This window comes from Strigops habroptila, chromosome 4 (assembly GCF_004027225.2).
Source record: "Strigops habroptila isolate Jane chromosome 4, bStrHab1.2.pri, whole genome shotgun sequence".
In the NCBI taxonomy this organism is placed as follows: domain Eukaryota; kingdom Metazoa; phylum Chordata; class Aves; order Psittaciformes; family Psittacidae; genus Strigops; species Strigops habroptila.
In genome coordinates, this window is record NC_046358.1 from 9,642,656 (window position 1) to 9,663,693 (window position 21,038).

Here is a 21,038-nt window from a genome sequence, read left to right on the forward strand (position 1 = left end):
CCTGTCTGTCTTGCAGACCTAGATAGCCAAGGTAGGATTGAGCAAGGTGATGTGGGTATTTATAGGGTGGGCTAGTGGGAAGCAATGCATGCAGCAGTTCGCACTGGCCAAATCTTAGGCAGTTGTTGTTTGTTAATACATGCAAGCTCCTGGAGGAAGAGGGTGAAGAGGGCTGAGAATAAACTTCTGTACTATGAAAGGGTCCCTAAGAGCAGCGTGACTTTGTGACAGCAATAGAGAAGAAAATGCTCTCTTTGTTCTGTTCCTACAGAGACATTCTCTTGTCACTACGTTATGAGTCCTCAGCTTCTTGTAACAAAATCATCAGGGAAAATTCATTCATTAAATTCACAATGGCCCACAGAGGTGTGAAGCACTGGAGCAGGAGAGGCTTGGTTGACTTGAGCCTAGCTCAGCTGTTTCGTTTGGTATCAGATGGGAGCAAATCACTGCCATTCAAATGATGTGGTGATTTCTGCTCAGCTTATATTGGTATAAGTGTGTATTTGCTGTGCCAGAACAATTGCAAATTCTCTCATAAATGAACCTAGAAAGACTGTGTTTAGGGCTTTTCAGCTTTTCTGGGACCACATCTTTTCTTAAATCCACCTAGTGTTGGACAAGAACATTCCTAAGCACCTCGGTAAACTTGACTGCTGAGGATACTTGTCCTGTGGCCAGCCCAGCCTGGAGGAGAACAGGAAGAAGTCTTCTCCCTTGTTACTCTTTGGCAGTATGGTAGCACCTAGGAGCCAGCTGAGAGCGCAACCATTATACAAGTGCTTGGGGACAATCAGAGCATCCTCTTTCCTCTCTGCACCATGTCCCTGTAAACTCCTGTGCTGTCACTGGCAGCATTTTCTCCCCATTGCACGTTCTTCTTCCTTGCATCAGGGTGCTGGCAAACAAAACTGCTTTAATTGCAGTGGACGACCTATTCTGGATATGTGTTGGGGTTTCCTGAATATGTGCATCCCCAGAGAGACTCTCCATCCAGTGGCTGTCTGAGGTCTGGTGGGGTGGACCAGCCAGACAGCTGGACACGCATCTCCCCATGCACACTGGGGTATGCCCAGGGCAATTCCTCAAGAGTGTGGTGTCTGTGACTCTTCTCCAGCCCAAAGACACCATCTAAAAGGGAAGTAGTGATAGGACATGAATGGTTCAAACATTTTTGGGCTGAATGAGGCTGCTAGAGTTGGCTCCTATGACAGCTCAGCCAGCCTTCAGCATCCTCCCATGATACTGTTCTATGCCTTGGCCAGTTGGAGTGGCGATGTGATTTCCGTTATAATGTTGTGGCACTTTATAAATGTACCCCACTGCTGCCAAGACTGAGTCTCCAAGTAAGTCAGGCCTCTGCTGTCCCAGGAGCTGCCTTTTCCTTGGCACAATTTCCAAGGTCTGGAGTTACAAATCAGAGGACAGAGGTTTCTAACCTGGGTGGGCTGCACAGCATCTAATTGACACCATATCACTGGCATGGGATAAGACCACATTCATGTGAAGGTCATGTTGTGACAAAAGATCAAACAGCATAGAATCCTGTGGAGATAGCAGTCCCCAGTCAAAAAACAGCTACAAGATGCCACAATGTCAAAAAAAAAAAAGAAAAAAAAAGGACTTGTAGTGCTGACCTTCATTCCAACCCAGGCGCTCTGCTCCTGTGGCATTCAAGCTGCTGCAGTGTTGGGCACAGCATACAATGAGGCACAAAGCCTTTATCTGGGAGGTGACTGTTCAACTCTGAAATCGCCTCAAAATGTTCCTTAACCTGAGCCCCTTCCGCTGGGAAATCATTATAAGAAAACTGCCAGACTCTGCATGAGGCTTGCCAGCAGCAGGGAGCAGAGCATGTTTCCATTTGAGGGACAGATTTCTGCTGCAAATGGATCCATCACCCTGGTTCAAGTGGACAGATGATTGTCCACGGTCACTCTGGTTCCTGTAGGCATCAAGCAGCCTGGTATGATGAGAACTGTGTTTCTGATTTATATTTTGTTTTAGTCAGTGTTGTAGTAACACTTCATGACGCATCAGATCCTGTCGCTTGGCTTCTAGTTTAGCCTGGTCTTACATGACTTCAAGGGATGCACACAGAGGACTTCCCTCCCCCACTTCATATGCTATAAAGTTAGGGTGGCAGTGTTCATTCAAAATGCATTACAATGAGTAGAAGGCATCATTCATGCTGCCTTGGCATGATGCTGCATGCCATTACCTCCCTGTCTGCCTCACTTCCAGGCATGAAATATTTTTGTGCCATCGATTTCCTGGAGCCTAGAGTCTACTCAGCAGTCTCATGGTACCTGGCTCTCCCATGACCTTCTCAGTGACCTGGTCTCTGAAGGGTGTCATAATTTCTGGAGTTTTTCCAGTTTTTAGGGGATAAAAGCTGCCAGTGACAGAGGGCATTTGTAGACAGCAGGAATAAATTAAGCACACTGGAAAATCACTGTACTACTAGTAACATCCTACTATCTCCATTTCTTTCCACAGTGGTCTGCTTTGTTCTTTGCTCATTTTCTTTCTTCTCCCTGTGGTCTCCCTTGGGCCCATTCCCATAGGTCTATGGTGAACATTACAGGTAGCTGGGAGAGGTTTGGGGGAAGCCATTCACTTTCTTCACCTGCCTAATGAAACTATTTAATTTTTCTTCTCTTCTTCCCTGGTTGGACAAGGATCCTTTGCTCAACCTTCACCGTTGTGAATTTCACCATAAGTGGAAATGGGAATTGACCATTTTGGGCTTAATATATAGTGTGTTTGAGTCTTCGGTCAGGTTCATGTTGACCTTAGCAGACAGTAGGTAAGGCCTTATCTGAATTAAATGGAACAACATCTTTTCATGGGCCCTTCATTAGCACCAATTATGAAGTCCAGGCAGGCACAGATTGATGAGTAGCAGTTTGGTATCACCTCCTCCCTGGAGCTGGGCTTCTCCTGACAGCATGCAGAGATTTCCTTATGCTATGGAAGGTATCAGTGGGCACTACAGGTGTGTAAAGTGACCACAGCCCTGGGCAGGGCATGTCCTCTGGTGGTGCAGCTCTTCTGAAGTTAGTGAGTTTCACCACATAGGGAAAAGCTGCATTTGGTCTGTTGTCCCACGTTTCATGTTTCTTCCTGGAGCAGGAGTGAGATCAGGTTCAATTTCTGTCACAAATACATGCTCAGAGTAGCTTTCTGAGCAGCAGAATTCTTCCCTTTTTGGTCCTATATTTATTTGTCAATTTGCTTCTCCTTTCAAACATTCATTAAAAACTTTTCTGCATGTTCTGTCTTCAAGAATAGGTAATGCAGTCTGAGTGGATGCTAATGAGAGCAGAGAAAGGAGAATATATTTATTTTTCCTTAGCATCCTACATACTTTGATACTTAAGATAATGGCCTCCTAAAGAACATTTGTTTTTTAATAAGGCCGTTTTACTGTGATTTAATATTTATACTGTATTAGCTTCTAGAACATCACATCCAGATGGAGGTCTTACAGTAGGGGCTATTAAAGTATGTAGGAAGCAGCTCTGACACAAGCAACTTGCAACAGAAAAGACCTACTAAAAATATATATATTATACCCTTAATATTCCCATGGTAAGGATGGGAAATGGAATAACAGAGATTAATTTGCTTGCCTGTGGTTATCCAAGAAGTCAATTGCAAGGCTATTGAACTGGTGTCAGGAACCCTAAGTCCCCATTTGATGTTTCATCACAAGAGCATCGAATAACAGTGGGAATCGATGTTCAGTTCTTGATGCAAGAGGAAGGTGGGATCAGACTTTTTCTGTTAGCAAATATAAGTGAGTGCATTTTCCCTTTACAATTAACACTGGACAGTGCTCATGTTCCTATGTATTTGTATAAGAATAAGTCTCTGAGATAATCAGATTTTATTTCTACCATCTCATCGATGCTCAGAGCTTTGCGGTTTAATTACTAGAATATTTGTTTGCTGAAAACTTAGTTCAATATATATTTTTTCCTTTAAAGGTCAACTCCATCATTTTAATTTCCAACCATTTGGTACTTTATTGATCTTTATGTCATTTTATGATGAGTGCTACATCAGGCCATCCATAATAAAGGCCAAAACTTGAAATAAGGAAAATATATTATTTTGGAAAATGCCCTATTTCAGCCTTGCTGTAGGCAAATCCTTCATGCGGTGTCCCCAGGAAAAATGAATCTGAAAATAACATTTGCTCTGTATGGAAGGAAAAAAGCAAACCAAGAATCTTGTGAACCTGATTAATATCCATCATATTTGAAAAATCCTGGTAGTCAGGTGAAGTTCCTGATGACTGGAAGAAGGGTAATATAACCCCCATTTTCAAGAACGGGAAGCTGGAAGACCCAGGAAACTATGGACCAGTCAGTCTCACCTCTGTGCCTGGCAAAATCTTGGAACAGTTTCTCCTGGAAAACATGCTAAGGCACATGAAAAACAACGAGGTGGTTGGTGACAGCCAACATGGCTTCACTAAGAGGAAATCCTCATTGACCGATTTGATGGCCTTCTATGATGGAGCCACGGAACTGATGGACAGGGGCAGAGCAGTTGACGTCATCTACCTGGACTTGGGCAAAGCGTTCGACACTGTCCCGCACGACATCCTTGTCTCTAAATTGGAGAGACATCGATTTGATAGATGGACCACTCGGTGGATAAAGAACTGGCTCGATGGCCGCACGCAAAGAGTTGTGGTAAATGGCTCGATGTCCAGTTGGAAACCTGTAACGAGTGGTGTCCCTCAGGGATCGGTGTTGGGACCGGTCCTGTTCAACATCTTTGTCGGCGACATGGACAGTGGGATTGAGTGCGCCCTCAGCAAGTTTGCCGACGACACCAAGCTGTGTGGTTCGGTTGATACGCTGGAGGGAAGGGATGCCATCCAGAGGGACCTTGACATGCTTGTGAGGTGGGCCGATGCCAACCTTATGAAGTTTAACCAAGCCAAGTGTAAGGTCCTACACCTGGGTCGGGGCAATCCCAGGCACTGCTACAGATTGGGCAGAGAAGGACTTGGGGGTGTTGATTGACGAGAAGCTTAACATGAGCCAGCAGTCTGCGCTTGCAGCCCAGAAAGCCAACCGTATCCTGGGCTGCATCAAAAGAAGCGTGACCAGCAGGTCAAAGGAGGTGATCCTGCCCCTCTACTCTGCTCTCATGAGACCTCACTTGGAGTACTGCGTACAGTTCTGGTGTCCTCAACATAAAAAGGACATGGAGCTGTTGGAGCGGGTCCAGAGGAGGGCCACGATGATGATAAGAGGGCTGGAGCACCTCCCGTATGAAGACAGGCTGAGAGAGTTGGGGCTGTTCAGCCTGGAGAAGAGAAGGCTGCGTGGAGACCTCATAGCAGCCTTCCAGTATCTGAAGGGAGTCTATAAGGATGCTGGGGAGGGACTCTTCCTTAGGGACTGTAGTGGTAGGACAAGGGGTAATGGGTTCAAACTTAAACAGGGGAAGTTTAGATTAGGTATAAGGAAGAAGTTCTTTACAGTGAGGGTGGTGAAGCACTGGAATGGGTTGCCCAGGGAGGTTGTGGATGCTCCATCCCTGGCAGTGTTCAAGGCCAGGTAGGACAGAGCCTTGGACCACATGGTTTAGTGCAAGATGTCCCTGCCCATGGCAGAGGGGTTGGAACTAGATGATCTTAAGGTCCTTTCCAACCCTTACGATTCTGTGATTCTGTGATAAGGGTTCAGGGAAGGGGAGGACAAGGAGTTGAGTCAATCATCCTTATGGGTCTCTTCCAACTCAAGATATTCTATATTTTGTGATTCTAATATTGGTACATGGGGATTAACTTTTCTCCATGGTGGGGGTGCATGGTAGCCATTGGAGTTACTGTGTGAGCTTTTTCCAGATCTTTGCCCTCAGTTAATATCCCCCTCTCCTTTCAGGTGAGTTGTCTGTAGCGAGACTTTGCAGGGCTGTAAGCTGAGGGTGCTGTGAGATCCCTGATCCCTGACCAAGAGGTCAGATGCTTCCCTAGGAGGAAAGTGTCAGACTGTGGTTTAGACGTGCAGTGAATAGGGTCTGTCATGCTACCTTAATTTCACTTTCTTTGGTTAGAAGTGGCAAATACTGGATTTCCCCTGATGCAAATCATGCAAATGCTTCATTGTCAGAGGATCTTTCCAGCTGAACTTGGAGGCAGCTTCCAAACCCCTTCTGCTTTGATTCTCCATTGTAAATTATATCTGATCTCCCCCTTTGTAAAGAGGAGCCCTGCAAAAACCAAATTAACAACTTGGGTAAACTGGCTGATTTCTTATAAGGGATGTAAAGCTATAGGACACAGTGGAAAGGAGAGGGTTGGTTTGGATATATAGCATTGAAGAGTTCAGTCATGAAAGGAGATGTTGGGCCATCCAGTGCTACATACCGCAGATGCTCAAACATCACCTATTGTCCCTCTCCTGAGCCCTCAGCCTGCATCTGTCGAAACCCAAACTTTCAGAAGGGTTTTGCTTCTGAGGGTTTTTGACTGTCCCTTTGGACCTGGTTCCTCCAAAGAAGGGCCAAGAAGGCATTGCAGGCTGGTGCTTACCTGTCCAAATCAGCCTAACTTCTTTAGTTGGCACTGTAGCTTCTTAACAGCTGGCTGCACGTTTTGAAAGAGAAGGCTGGATAAAAATGACTAAAAATAGCACAGTGCATCTGTAACTGCCTGAATTCATCCTGGGCTGTTCTGATGCCAATGCCAGAAAACCATGCTCCTCCTCTGTGCTCCTGACCTGCTTAATCTTAAGCTATATGTTATTTAAAATTAATTTGCCAAGATGCAGACATTATATAAATCATTGAGGAAATGTTGGATTATATGTAATTTTCATAAGTGCTCCACACCCATCTAATTTAGCTTCCCATGAAACCAAGGGATGAAAATCAAGCTAAGGCAGAGAGTTTGGATGAGTTGCCAACCTTAAAATGCCATGGAGTACAAGCCAACACTGCAGACACTTGTTAGTAATTTCTCACCCAGAGACTGTTGTCATTTGTTCAGGACATTCCGTGATGAGGGAAGGAAGAAAGGTGGATAATGAAAAGGAAATGAACTAGAGTATTTGTTACTAATTATTTGCTTGGCCTCATTGCAAGTCACCTAGTATTCACAGAGAGTGTTGCATTTTTATGGGAAAGTGCCATCCACAATGTTCCTCTTCCAAGACCATGTTCAGAATATTAATTATGGATAATGATGCATAATTAGAGTCTGAAGTCCAGAATTAATTGATGGTAGCCATTTAGCACAGTTATCAATTCTAACTTGAAAAAGTGCTTTATCTCCTACCCACACCCCTTAGTGTCCGCATATGGATAAATAATTGAAGTAGTAAGTGTTTGGTTTTAATGACACATTGGCTTGTTATTTCCTCAAAAGCGTTAAACCAGTTTTGTGCATTAGTGACAAGTGTTTGTAATTCATGGTAATCCAATGCTCCTTGACTTGTCATAGCCCCAGCTCGACTGGCTGTGGAGCCAGGGGGGGACAGGCCATGGCTGTGGCTGCTCTGCACTTTCCACTCCTGCCTAGGAGAGCTGGAACTGCTGCTGCTGCACACCAGTGCAGTCCTGCCAGGACATTGAAGGGCCAGCCAGGTTTTTGACCTCCTGCTGTCTTAATCTCATGAATTTGGGACCATTCTTTTCCTCTAGCAAAGAGCAGAGGCTATCACGAGCAGCATCTGTCAGAGAGGCACCCAGACTGGGAGAAAGCGTATTGTGTTGTTTTCCTGTGGCTTGGGTTGATTCATGAAAGCATCTGACGTGCTCTACATGGCTGAAAACAAGGTTGGTTTTAATAACAGGCAATTGTATAAATAACAAATAAAGATTTGTCGATAGAGTCTGTGGGTTCCAACAAACATGCTGCTGTTGTTTTGTGGAGCAGACAGGAATGAAGCCAGAATTTGTGTTTGTTGAAAATAGGTACTAGACTATTATTAGATCAGCCCCTGCCTCTGACTTGACAGAAATACTGCAGAGTTAACTGTTGCTTTTCAGGCACTGTTGTTCAGTGGCAAGAAAGTGGGTCAACTATTGACGAGATCAGCAATCCAATATAATTACTGAGAAAGACATGTAAAAATACGCTTTGTGCTTAGCTTGAGTTAGGGCGAATTGGACACCTGTAGCTGTCTGGCTGTGCATGGAGGACATCAGTCCAAAGCTTCAAAACGTGCACTATGGTTTTGAAGCTGTGGCTGTTGCTGTCTGACTGTGACTCACTGTCACCACTCCTCCTGGCAGCCTGGAGTAAAACACAATAGCATCATTGAACATGGAGTCATGAGAAGGTTCTTTGGCAAGAATTTTGGGATTAATTCCTTTGATTTGCAGTAGTTGTATTTTTAAGCAGTATTTTCCTGTTTGGTCTCTCTCATGCCTGTCAACAGGTAGCAGCATAGGGTCTCTCCCTGAAAGTCTAAGTGAAACTTATACCCAGTGTTTGTTGTAGTGTTACACCTAGAAACCTAGCCCAGGGGAGCCATGCATTTCCTTCCTGTCTGATATTCCACTGGAGTGATATTCCAGGCATACAGGCTTGGACTGGCAGAGGATGCTGATCATGGCCCTTCGTAAATTGAGTTTACTATGGCTTAGTCCATGTGCATCAGGACTAATGGTGGGAAGAGTCGATAAAAGTAGACCTCTTTTCCTAGTGCTGTGGGTGTCTGTCTCCTAGATAACTCATTTTTTTTCTTAGCTACCTGTCAGAAATTAAGTGGATTTGTGTGTATGCACCCATACTTGTTTCACACTTTTTCACCTCTAGACAATTTGGGGTCCTTCTGTTTGGAAATTGTTATGTTACTAGTAGTTAAGAAGGGAGTATTCAAATCACTTTGAACTTGTTAGAATGATGCAGTTTAATTCAGTGATGCTGAATTCTGGGCTGAGTCGTATTACTTCCTAGATGCTGTGCTTCTCTGTATTGTATTTGAGACATAAAACCACCATTTACTGATGGCCCTACTGCTGCACCCTCACAGTAAGGCTCTCATTTCAGAAGAGCGGTTACCCTGAGTCATGTATGTGCATGTGCAGACTCTAATACTGCTAATGCAAGCTTTGAACAGACCTTCTTTAAGAAAGCAGGCTTGGGGTCTCTGTAAACAGTGTGTTACATTTGGGATCTAGTGCATCCTGGGAGAAGTATGCCTCAGAAGGACATTGGTGCATCTAGGAGTCTCCTTGTGCTTGTAGCATTGTCCTCTTGGAGAAATGGGGGTCCTCGACCAGGGCTTAAAACACAGCTGCCGAACCCTGAAAAAACTCCTGATATTTAACTGTTTACTTGCCTCTTGCTTATGAGCAGGAAATTGTTAAAATACTAGTGGATCTCTCAAAGACTGAGTGTTTTGTCTTTGTTGTGCTACAGACAAATCCAGTCGCCTGTGGAGTTAATGAGTTGTGTACCTGCTGCTAAGCACTTGCAGTTCTTTGAGATCAGCTGAATATTTAATCCTAAAGTACATTCCATTAAAGACTTTTAATTCTTGGGTATCATATTTCATGGGACTTATATTAGCTGTTAGGAAAATAAAGTCTCTGTGATAGAAGCATGAATTTACTTGGTTTAGTAATTTAGCACCTCCAGTGCTACCCCAGTCCTCTGGTGGCTTCCCTGAGCAGGCAGTGGGCTGCTTCCAGAAAAGCAGGGGAATAAAAGACAAGGAATAATACTTTTTAAGGCATCATTACAGGCTATGCCTCATAGAGGGGAGAATATCTATGTGGAGGAGGCCAGTGGAAGGGAATAGCCAAGCTTTAAGGTTTCTTGTCATACATCCCAGTGTGTGTAAGAGAGCTGCTGGTTAAAACCCCACAACCTGAAATACTGGTTTTCATCATCCTTTTTTAATCCCTGTGAAGATGTGAATTGCACAGGCAAAAGCAAGCTTCTTGCCTGCCAATTCACTTGAAGAATTTCTCTGTTGATTTGCTGTATTTGCTCTTTTCTTGAATGAGAAGAGAGGAAATCTAATCAAAAGTGTTATCAGCTTGTCAAGTTAATTAGTGTCTATTTTAATACTATCATTATCATTTGTTACTAATTACTATAACATAAGTAACATGATTACAGCTTTTTTGTCTTATTTTTCAGTGAGAAGCTGGATGGAGAAGCTGAAAGATAAGGTAGGAGGCTCAGAGTTTCAATCACTTTAAAAGCAAAAGCATGTTTACTTGCAGGAATAAATAAACTCTTGTCAGTGCAGTTCTTTATCTTTACAAAGACAATTGAGAAAGGGCTTAGATTTTTCTCTGGAAGGCAAATGAACCACATGTTGGTGTTGTATATAGCGGTGTATATCCGCAATACACCCCTGATGAGTAGTAACTAAGAGCGGAAGGAGGAACAGGGGTATTTGATAGCCTTCTCTGCACTAGAAAATGACCTTCTCTTCAGGCTGCCAGAATTACTTTTTTAACTGCCCTCTAACTTACCTCCACCCCTTTTTTTCTAAGTCTTAAGCTTTGTTGTGGATCCAAATCAAGATGATCTGGTGATCCTCTCTGGTGAGAGGCTACGTGCCACATCACCAGTTCTGGATGAGACCTTTACTGCCTCCACGTGCAAGAAGAGCTGCAAATTCCTGGAAGGAAAAAGGGCAAACACAGGAAGACTGAAAAAATAACAGAGCCTGATCTTTTCTTGCTGGTGTTACAGGGTGGTGGTACATGGAATCAGGGGTTGTGCCAGCCACAGGCTCTGCTGCCCTAGAGCAAATAGCATTTTGAAATGGTTGTGAAGCCTTACAAATCTTGTGTTGATGGCAAAGCCATGAAGCTAGAAATGAGGTGACAGTAGTGTTTTAGAACAAGAACACTTTGTCACTCAAAAGGGCTTGGAAACTTTTGAACATGATCAGAATCAATAGATGAAAAAAACACCACTAGGAATAATGATTCAATAGGAAACTCCAGCCCCTGAAAATATATCTCTAAGCTCTGAACAGATTCTAACCCAGTGAACGCAGCCTTCCCTCATGATCCCCACCAAAGTTCAGCAGCACCTTATGATGAAGTCTGAACAGAGAGATGGGGTCTGCATATCTGTTTTCCAGGATTGGGAGTGGAAGGATTTAAGGTGGGTTCCTGCCCAGCCCTTGTTGAGTTGCTTTTGTGCCTACAATAGGAAGGAGGCATGTCTAGCATGATCTATGCTCGTAGCAGAGCACCTTGGCCTGGGATTCAGCCAGAGCGAATGCTGAAAGAACAGAAAATGGTTTTCCCAATGAAGATAAAAAGCAGACACCAAGACTAGTGAATGTGGCATGCATGTGTCACCTGCTCATGCCAGACCTACCCCAGACAGCACAACACAAGCTTGTGGGCATTAGGTACCTTCTCACTGAAGCTGTAGCTTTCACTTCTTTCATCTTGGCACCTTGTTGGCTACCTCTGTCCTTCCTTGTTGCAGCGGTGTGTCTGTATGTTGCGGTCTCCAACACAGTTGCTCTGTAGAGCAGGTAGATGTGGCAGTGCCCAGCACAAGCATTGGTATAACTGAGGCTCTGCTACTGTCCACTTAAAAGGGAGACTTGGTCCTAAGCCATCTCCCTCCTCTGTGGAATAGCACATGTGTAGAGGCAGATCTTCCACCTTGCTCACATTTTCCCTAAAAAAAGTCCAACAAAAAACCACTCCCCCTCCCCAAATGCAGGTGTAGCAAATCACTTGCAAATAAGCCTGCTCACCCCATTTCTTCCTCTTCCTGTGGAGTTCAGCAGCACCAGCCATATGTGCCCTTCTTATTTGCTGTTGGTCTTGTCTCTATTGTAAAATAGAGCCCTGTCTATTTTACAGTCCCTCCATCCAGAAGAGTATCCTGGCACATGATGGACCCATCCCTGAGAGATGAGTCCTCATATGTCCGTCAGGGCTGCCCTGCTGGGAAGAGAAAAGGGTGTGGGGAGCGAGGGACTAGCAGCATGGGTCAGTGACAGATTTATGTCTGGTCTCCTGCAATCACTGTTCAAATGTTGCATTTTGTATCCCGAATAATGGACATGAGGTTCCTCTGAAGTCCTCTGAGCTATTATCTCAAAGTCCAGGAGAACCAGGAAGGTCATGGATTGAGTGTATTAAAAGCATCCCTAGGATCTGCAAAGAAGTTGCATCTTCCCCATGGATAAGGGGTAAAAACGTGGCTTCAGAGCTGCCTGTGAAATGGGGTTTTCTATCAAGCAAGTGCAGAAGCCCTCATGAGTTGGGCTGCTGTGTTCCACTGTGTGTTCTGACTGACACAGAAGGGCTGGGAGAAAAGGTCCTGGATCTGCTTCACCTTGCAGGCTTTTGGGGTGTAAATTGTTGGTCTGGGTGTTGGGGTAAGCCTGTAAAAGGGTATGGGCTGGCCAGGCAGAATAAGGGCTCACAGGCAGTCTAGGGAGTTCATCATATTAAAACTAGTGATTTCTAATATAGCAACTCAACAAAGCAGCAGTTAAAAAGCCGTTTCCAATTTCCCCTCACTGCCTGCGCCAGCAGCAAAGTTCCAGAAATAGAAAAACCAATGCTGCAGTAATTAGGTCACCCAATTAAGGCACCTTAATTGCCTTGCAGAGGTATAGTCTTTTAGCTGTGTTCTCACTAACCTCCTTTTTCAGGAACTGGGGTGCAGGCATGTAGCCCCCTCCAAGCACTTGTGCTGACCAGGGCTGGTTTTTCTGTGAGGGTGCTCAGGAAACGTGCACAATGCAGCTGAGGATACCTCAAGTCTTGGGATCCAGACACAAATGTGTTACTATTTAAAGCTCCGAAAAGGATCTGGAGGGGTTTGAGAGAGCAAAACAGCCCTTGTTATCATTGTATCTGCTCTAGATGAAAGCAGTTATTTTCATTATCCAGGTAAGCGTACAAAGCCAAGGCAGTGTGCACTGAATAGCGTTTCCCCCCCACACACTCAAAGGATTATGGAGAAAAGCAATTATGGTCTAAGCGTATATAGTTAAGCTGTGTTGCAGTTTGGGAATGCAGATGAAGATGAGTGGTTGTAAGCAATGGACTGAGGCTTGCTAAGAGCTGTCTGATAGTCATCTGAATGGTGCCTGTGTCCCTTGGTAGGTGTAAAATCTATTTTGAGGGGTGTAGATGGTGAAGAGTAAAGCTGTAGTGCCACAGCAGAGGACTCTTGCTGCAGTGTGAACAAAGGCAGTGCTAATCAGGGAATAAGCCATTGCCTGCCTCCCTTACTCCATTGAGCCCCCCCGCCTGAATTAGGTGAGGATGCTGAAGCAATCTGGCACTTTAAGATTTCAGTTAATTTTCATTTAAATCAGTAAAATATAAAATAATAAGCACTTGGGAATATTTTCCAAAGGATTTTAAATGTTTAAATGTGCAATTTTAAATTAGTCATGCTATCTATATATTTTTTTTAATGGGCAATGCAAACATATGGATCGCAGCAATTGAGTTAGAGCTGATTTACATTTACTGTGCTTCCCTTAAGGCCAGCTGAAGGTGTGTGTGCTCACCCTCTGTGTCACTGTCCTGCTCAGGCATGTGACCCCTTACCATGCAAAGCAAAAGCATTTCTTTTAAAGATTTTGAGGATGAAGCCGAGGAGGCTGAGGCTGGGCTGAGCAAACTGCTGCTTCTCTCTGAAAAGTGAGCGCAGCCTGGCTTTGCATTTTAGCTCCTTCAGAGACCCAGCTGTGGGTTCTGGGAGCAGCTTCTGCCATTGCCATGCTGAGATATGACATTAGTGTCCCTGAGCATTTGCTTTCCCATGCCAACATGTCTCTGGGAAGCATGGGAGCTGTGTATACCTTTACTGGAGGTATATTAGCAGTTTGGCCATAGTAAGACATGCTCCAGCAATCAGAGCTGGCCAGGAGGATGCTGGGTCCCTTTCCTATCCACCTCCCATGATGGAGGTTAGTATCCCTGCTTCACAGAGCAGCCATTCTCTGAGAACACCTCCTTGTCCGTTCTTCCTGCTCCCTGGCTGATGCCTGCTGTCTCGCCAGGTGGCTCTTACACACTGTTTTTTCTGCCTGCTCTTGCCATCCCGAGGGCTGTGGTGCAGGGGCATGTGGGCAGCAGCGTGCTGAGGCACACGTCACTACAACACTCGGTGCTGTGCTGCTAGTCCAGATTTATGCAGAAAAGCATAAGAGCATCTCTCAGGTCTACGGATTGAGCTCTGCTGAACATGGTCAGGCATATACTTGTGCCTTGATTTATGCTGGCAGTACCTGGGGAGCTCAGAGAAGCACTCAGCCTACTTTACACAGCTTGTAGTAAAGCTGTTTTGGTGGTCATGGGTCTTTGTTGTGGCTCAAGGTTGCCTGCTTTTGGCAGTTGAGGTTTTCCTTCACATGTGCACCTGTATTAACAGATGCTTCACCCCAACACTTGCAACTCTGCACCAAAATTGTTTCCTTTCCTAAAGATGGATAAGTGCTGCAATGTCTCAGCTATCATGAGGAAGTATCTGTAGTAAAAACTGACAGCGAGTGAGCTGTGGTGGTTACCAGCTTGGGCCTGGAGTGGGGACTTGTTGGGCTTAGCAATCCTGCAGCAGGGCTCATCCTATGCAGATAGGTGATAGGGACTTAAATACAATAAACTGTAATGAAAGCAGTCCTAGACTGATGAAAAACAACTCTGAAAGGACGGTCTTGTGAGTGCTGCTCTGCTTGTTTCTTTTCCATGTAGGCAGGATACATGTCGGGGATGCTGGTTCCTGTAGGAGTTGGAATAGCTGGAGCCCTCTTTATCCTAGGAGCACTCTACAGCATTAAGATTATGAATCGCCGAAGGAGAAATGGCTCAAAGAGACATAAAAGAAAGGTATGGCAACTGCAAAGGAAAACCCACATCCCACCCACTTCTCTGTTGTCCATTTTTTCTGTAAAGTGAGTGCAGCCTGGTTATGGTTTGTTTGGGTTGAAGTGGCCGGGACCTCTCAGTTAGAGTATAGGGGGGATTTGAATGCTCTTCATTTCCTTTTTGCATGCGGAGCTCTTTCATGTTTCTTTTCTTCCTCTAGCAGAGGGAATTTAACAGCATGCAAGACCGAGTCATGCTCTTAGCTGACAGCTCTGAAGATGAATTTTGAATCGAACTGCAGTGCCCTTGTGATAGCCTGTGACTTTTAAAAGAAGGGAGGGGAGAAAAGGAACAAGCGACTTTCTGCTGCGTTGCTGCTCTCTGCCGTCCTGAGCCACCGAGCAGTGGTCAGTACACCCCGGCAAAACAGCATGCTATGCTCTACGTGTACTCCACAGTGATGTTTGTTTTGATACAGTAGTGAGATTTCACATTCGCATCCGGCGCCTCATTCAGATCCACAGTGCGTCTTGTTACAGCTGGAGCTGATCCATATGGATGATTATTTTCCTGTTACCATGGTGTACTGTTTTGGTCCTGGCTGGCAGTAATCTAATCATAACAACAGCTCTCACCTAACCCAGGAATGGAAATCTTTACTGTGAATGACTTCTGTCCATTGATTTTAAATGTTACATTACCTGAGCTAGAGTTCATTAGTGCTAATATTAGCTGCTCTGCTTAATTAATGAGTTACACACTTGTATCCCTTGCCACCTGAGAAGTGCCCGTGTACAGTGTTCTTGATACAGTTTGAAGCACATTTCTGCACTCGGGTCCCTCAACTTTCACCCCTTCTTTCTTCCTTCAGCTCTGCTCCATGCTTCTTGGAGACACACAGGAATGGCCTCAACACTTGATTCACTGCAAAAATCCTAGTCCATTTTCAACCAGCACTGTCTGTTACAGCACAATAAATACCAGTGCTCACCTACTGATGGATAGTCTTGCATGGATCTCTTAGCTTTTGTTCTGTGTGCAAGTAGGCAAGAGAAGGGCAGGTCAGAGCTTTCTTCAGGTTCTGTCTCCTGCTTGAAGGACACTAGTTATTGGTTTATCTCTCACAAGGCTGCATTCACATAGAGATGAAAGTAGAGCATCTGTTGCCTTTACCCACTGTAAAGTGCATGAATGACAGCACCTTTGGGTGCATTCAGATCTGGATGGATCTGAATGCAGAAAGGCACAAAAGGTTGCAGAGTGGCTGACTGTCAGTGTTGAGAGATTAGTGGCTAATAGTTGGAAAGCAGCGGCAGCCACAGCTGGGGAGGTGTTTGCTATGGAGAGGTGCATGGTCACACTGGGAACCCTTGGCCATGGGAGAAAGGTGAAGCTGTAGAACAGATGGCTGCAGAGGGTTGTGGAGGAGCAGCCCAAGGGTGGCACAGGGTAACGGCAAGCTCACCGGGTTGCACAGTCAGTGTCTGAGGTGTCACAGGAACCCCAGCAAGGGAAACTAGGGAAACTAGTGTTGCTTTGCACAGAAATGCCATCAAAATAACTAGAAAAGGGGCTGTGTTACTTTAGCTCTGCTTCTGGTTGTGAAATTGCTTCAGTCTGGCAGTTATGCAAGACATACATGTTTCTGAGGTGGGAATCATCCTTCATACAAGGAACAGCGACTGTTGCCGGAGTAGATCTGATTAGAAAAATAAGGCCAGACCACACATCTTCTGAAATTAATTCCCACTGAGTCTTCAAAGAAGTGGAAGGGAGGAGAGTTTGAGGAGGGACAGATGCAGGATTTCAGTCCTTGTAAAGGTGGAAAGGTCTGTCAGATTGTAAACGGTAGATGTCGATGATAGTAAGCAAATGTCTTGTGGACATGTGAGTAGGTTTGCAAGGTAGAGAGGACATTCAGAAGACCCTTCTGAAGCAGAGTTCTCTCTTGAGAGAGTCAGGGCCTCCTCTGGGTGTTAAGTCATCAGATGTGATGTTTAGCTCTGAACAAGCAGTGCTTTTCAGAGCCCAGGTACTTTCCTATAGGCTTTACCCATGTGCCTACTGAGTCATCTGGAGAAGGACAGGCAGGTCAACCTGGTATCAAAATGCTGCTACTAATGCTGGTCTTCCAGTTGAAGTGTGTGGTCCCTCACACACTCATCCTGCTTAATGTGTGGTAAAACCCACATCAGCGTCTTCGGGAGTCTTCATACCCTAATCCCTCTAGGACAGGCTTTCTCAGCCAGGACTCCACAGTGCCTGCATCTCTCCCTTTTCGTTCCTGAAACTACGACTAGGAGAATTTTGCCTTGCTAAAAGCAGCTCTATGTCATTAATAGGCACTGACTGGCAGTTAAGTTCACCTGCCCCTACCCAAAATCAAAGCCTCTTTCTTCTATAATAGGTGATCAGTCCACGCTGAGAAGTTTTCCTTCCAGACTGATCTCTCCCTATTTATTTCTCATTCCTAAGTCTCTTGGAGCTTGGAGGTGGTCAGGAGGTGCTAACAATCCAGTGGTGCATTGCTGGCTGTCTTGCAGTTTTGAAAATCAGGAAATGTTGTCCCTTGCTCTTTGATAGTTTGTTCCTGGCAAGGCATGATGGGGGATGCAAGGTTGGAATGACTTCTCCTCCATTCCAGTTTCCCAGAGATTATCTCCAGAAAGGCTTGTCTTTTAGGTACAGTGCCAGGCAGGCTGGAAACAAGACTACATAGGCAGCTTCAAGACGTTCATGAAATACTTTACCCTGGTCCAGCCAGGGAGGTATGGAGAATAGGCAGTGACAAAGGGCACTGACCTCTCTGAGAGAGGGTATGTGTCTTGGAGCAGAAAGGATGGGAGCTGGGCATGAGTCCTTTGTACACAACTCTAGCCTGAAAGAGAGATCCAAAATAACACTGGAAAAGAGGAGCTACCAGCAACACTGCAGAAGAGAGCAGGTGTACCAGCAAGACCCAAGCAGCTGGAGATCAGCAGGGTTTTCTGCAATAATAGCCTGTGAAGGACAGTCTCCTCTTGCTTTCCTGTTAATGGTGCTGTGCCTGCACAGTGTGTGATAAGAGCACAAGTTGCATTAAGTAACTGAGAAAATGCAGAGCTCCTGGGCCAGTCTAAGTATCCCTGCTCTGGCAGCACAGGAGGAGCTTTATGGATGGGTTGTCAATCTGATAGATTGTGAAGACTGGTAGGGAGGAGCCGTGGCCTTTTGTTGTGCTAATAAATTCATAGTTTGGGAAACACTGACTTTCTACAGTGGCAGTTTCACTGTCTCTCTTCTTCTCCCTCCCCAGTCATAGAATCAACTAGGTTGGAAAAGACAGTTGTAGCCAAAAGGGAGGTCCAGCTGCATGCACAGTTTGGTGTTGGCTCTCTGGTCTGTGCTGGACCCAGACTTATGTGCTAGAAGGGCTGCCCAAATATTTTGCCTGTGGTCCATCTTCGCTCCCCATTCTGTGTCTGGTTCTGAACACTATCAGCTGAGGTGCCTTGTTGGGAGATGCTCGTTGGAAGAAGCCCTACTTTCTGCGTCACTCAGCAGTGCAGAGAGATCACGACCAGTGTCCATTTGGAGGTGTTTGTTGAATAGCTGTTTTTGGTCAGGCACCTGTCCCAGAACCTGGAGGCTCCCCATGTCTTCAGCTCACCTATTTTTAATGTGGAGGCAAGATGGACAGTCAAAACCAGCCTTGGGTCCCAGTGAAGCTTGTAGGAGCCTTTGGAGCACAGGACAGGGTTTTCTGCAGTGCCCCTGAAATCAGTGCAATTTCTGCAGCACGTTAAAGCACAAGCATTATTCAGCTCCACCCCTTCTTATCCAAGGCCAGTAGACTTTAGATTAGGCTCTTAAAAATATTCTTTATACAATTTCTGGAGTTTTATTCATTTGCTTGAAATTATCAGATTGCAGATAGGGAGAGGAGGAGGGTTTCAGGTGGGAGCTGAAACCTCCACTCTCTTAACACTCTACTGATTTAATCTATACCTCTGCAGTACCAAATAAGCAGATTCTTTTGAAAGAGGCAGGACAAAAAAAAAAAAACCAAAACCAACAGAAAACAGGCCAAGAAGAGCCCTCCTTATCTGTGCTGGGTGAACTGCAAAGCCACTGAATGTAGAGGTGGGTCATGACACTGCTAATGCAGCCTTGGCCCCATGCAAAGGCACAGCTGCAATGGCAACTTTTCTGCAGCAATAATAATCTCTCAACTCGGCACGAGTCACTCGCCTCTGTTTTGGGTTTTCCTGATAGCACAAGCCAGAATTTATTGTAGGCATCACATAACCGCTTCAGCATCCTCAGCGCCATTTCCAACAGGAGAACAAGCCTGCCTGATGTGCAGCTCTTGCCCTGATGAAATGCGCCTACACTATACAGCTGCTGGTTTTTAAAGGTGTCTCTAATGCCAGATATTCACCTAGGTGAGGTTTCTCTGGACTGCACTGCTTCCATAGAATGATATTAGCAGTCCTCGTGCTTTCTTGTGGTTTTATATTTTGGACAAGAACAACTCCTCATACTGTAACTATGGAATGTAGCACTTTGTTAAATTAAAACATTGGGAAATAAAGAGCTGTCCATCATACCCGACTTGAAGCACCTCGTCTCCCTGATCTGTGGTTCATGGCATTCACTGTCTCTCGGGTAAAGCTGTGAAGTAATTGCTTGGAAGATTTGAGTGTTGCGCCTTTTTCTTCCTGCTGCATGGTTGGTGCAAGGACTCAGGCTGGGCTTGCAGGGGTGGTACAAGCAGCAGGAATCCTCAGCCTGGGACTTTTTGGGTAAGGTTTACCTGGAGGTAGGTGTTGGGTGTAGGGTGTGATGAGTAACATGCCAAATTCCCTCAGCTGGGTTTCCAGTAGCTGTAATGAGTCCAAACACTGACATGCTTACACCACTGTTCTTTACATACAGCCAGGCATCTCTTTGTCCATACCAGGATATTTGTCCTTTACTTTTGCCCTGTGAGGAGGGTTTGTGCCCCTGTGCCCTGTCATCTTTCAAGACCCCAGTAATATGGCACAGGTGATCCTTGAGTCTTAGTTGTAGGTGCTGCAAATGTTTCATAAAAGAACAGCTTTATTGCAGGCGAATGTCACTGCACACACCTCTATGGACCTGCGATCCAAGCAGAAGAATCAGAAAGACTTAAGAGGTATACAGACTGGGTTTGTAATTGCCTTCACAGTCCTGTTTGCAGATGTTCTTACATTGTGTTATTGCCTGCAAGTACATGGGCTGGGTATGCTTCCTTTTGCCATACTGTGTAAAGGTGTATCCCGCTGTCCCAGGGTGAGAATGTGGGCCAGCGGGATACAAAGCCAGCCTGCGGTAGTGACTGCCTGCCCCTCTCCACTCTTCTACTACTAAGAACCAACAAGAACTATTTGTTCAACTATGTGTATTTTCTCTAATGAAAAATGGCTTGTTCAAACCAAGAAATTCTCAGGGAAATAGTCATTTGGGGATTGCATGAACACATTCTTTGCTCATTGGTAGTTGCCAAAAACAATCTGTATATTCATGAAGCTGTTTGCTGCATTGCTGACTTCTTCCACTGAAAAACAAAACCTGCTGAAAGAAGATAAACAAACAACAACGTTTTTTTTCCACAGGTTTATTTCCTAAGGAAATTACTGTCTCTGATCATGCTGCCTCACTATGAGTCTCTGTCCATCAGCCAGTATCCTCCTAATGTCCCTGACTCTGCCAGCCAAGCCATACGTTTGTGATAACAGGGGAGAGAAGGGAGACCATATTAAAACTCCCACATGAAAAGCATGTGTGGAGCCATTCTGAGGCTGCAGAAAACCTGCACAGAGATGGTTATATGTGCGCTGATGGAGGGGATAAGCTGGTTGCCCGTGATGCCCATTGGGGCTGCTGCCCTGTGTGGGTTCCCTGGGGCTGAGCAAAGCACAAGATCATCCTGGCACAGGGCTCAGCCTAATGAAACTGCAAGCAGGCCATCGACCATAAGGCACCCATTCATGCAGAGCAGCACAGACAGCCCAGCTTGGGCTTGTTTTCATCAATGTATTCTGGAAGGATAAACCAAAATGCATTCCCTGCTTGCTCTGGTGGTAAAGCCACCCCATGGGTGGTCATTGCTGCTGGACTTGAGCCCACTAGGGTCTGTGCTGGGGTTGAGGGCCTGGGGCCAGACACGAAAACCTTTACTTTGAGATAAATCTCATCTTCCACCTGAAAAACCCCCAGTGCATGTTGGGGTTATAAGCACT

General features: G+C 45.3%; 1 protein-coding gene across 3 annotated transcripts in view; it reads left to right on the top strand.

Annotated features, from left to right (window-relative positions):
• The window catches only part of ARMH4 (armadillo like helical domain containing 4), a 65,988-nt gene extending 46,596 nt beyond the window's left edge, over window positions 1–19,392 (top strand). For 2 of the 3 annotated variants that reach the window (XM_030483142.1, XM_030483144.1), the window contains 3 exons: window positions 10,121–10,152; window positions 14,680–14,814; window positions 15,014–19,392. In XM_030483142.1, coding sequence (XP_030339002.1) covers window positions 10,121–10,152; window positions 14,680–14,814; window positions 15,014–15,082 — 236 coding nt within the window. In that variant the 3' untranslated portion in view covers window positions 15,083–19,392. The remainder of the gene's footprint in view (window positions 1–10,120; window positions 10,153–14,679; window positions 14,815–15,013) is intronic. The other variant, XM_030483143.1, reaches the window with a different exon arrangement.
• The last annotated feature ends 1,646 nt before the right edge of the window (window positions 19,393–21,038 follow it).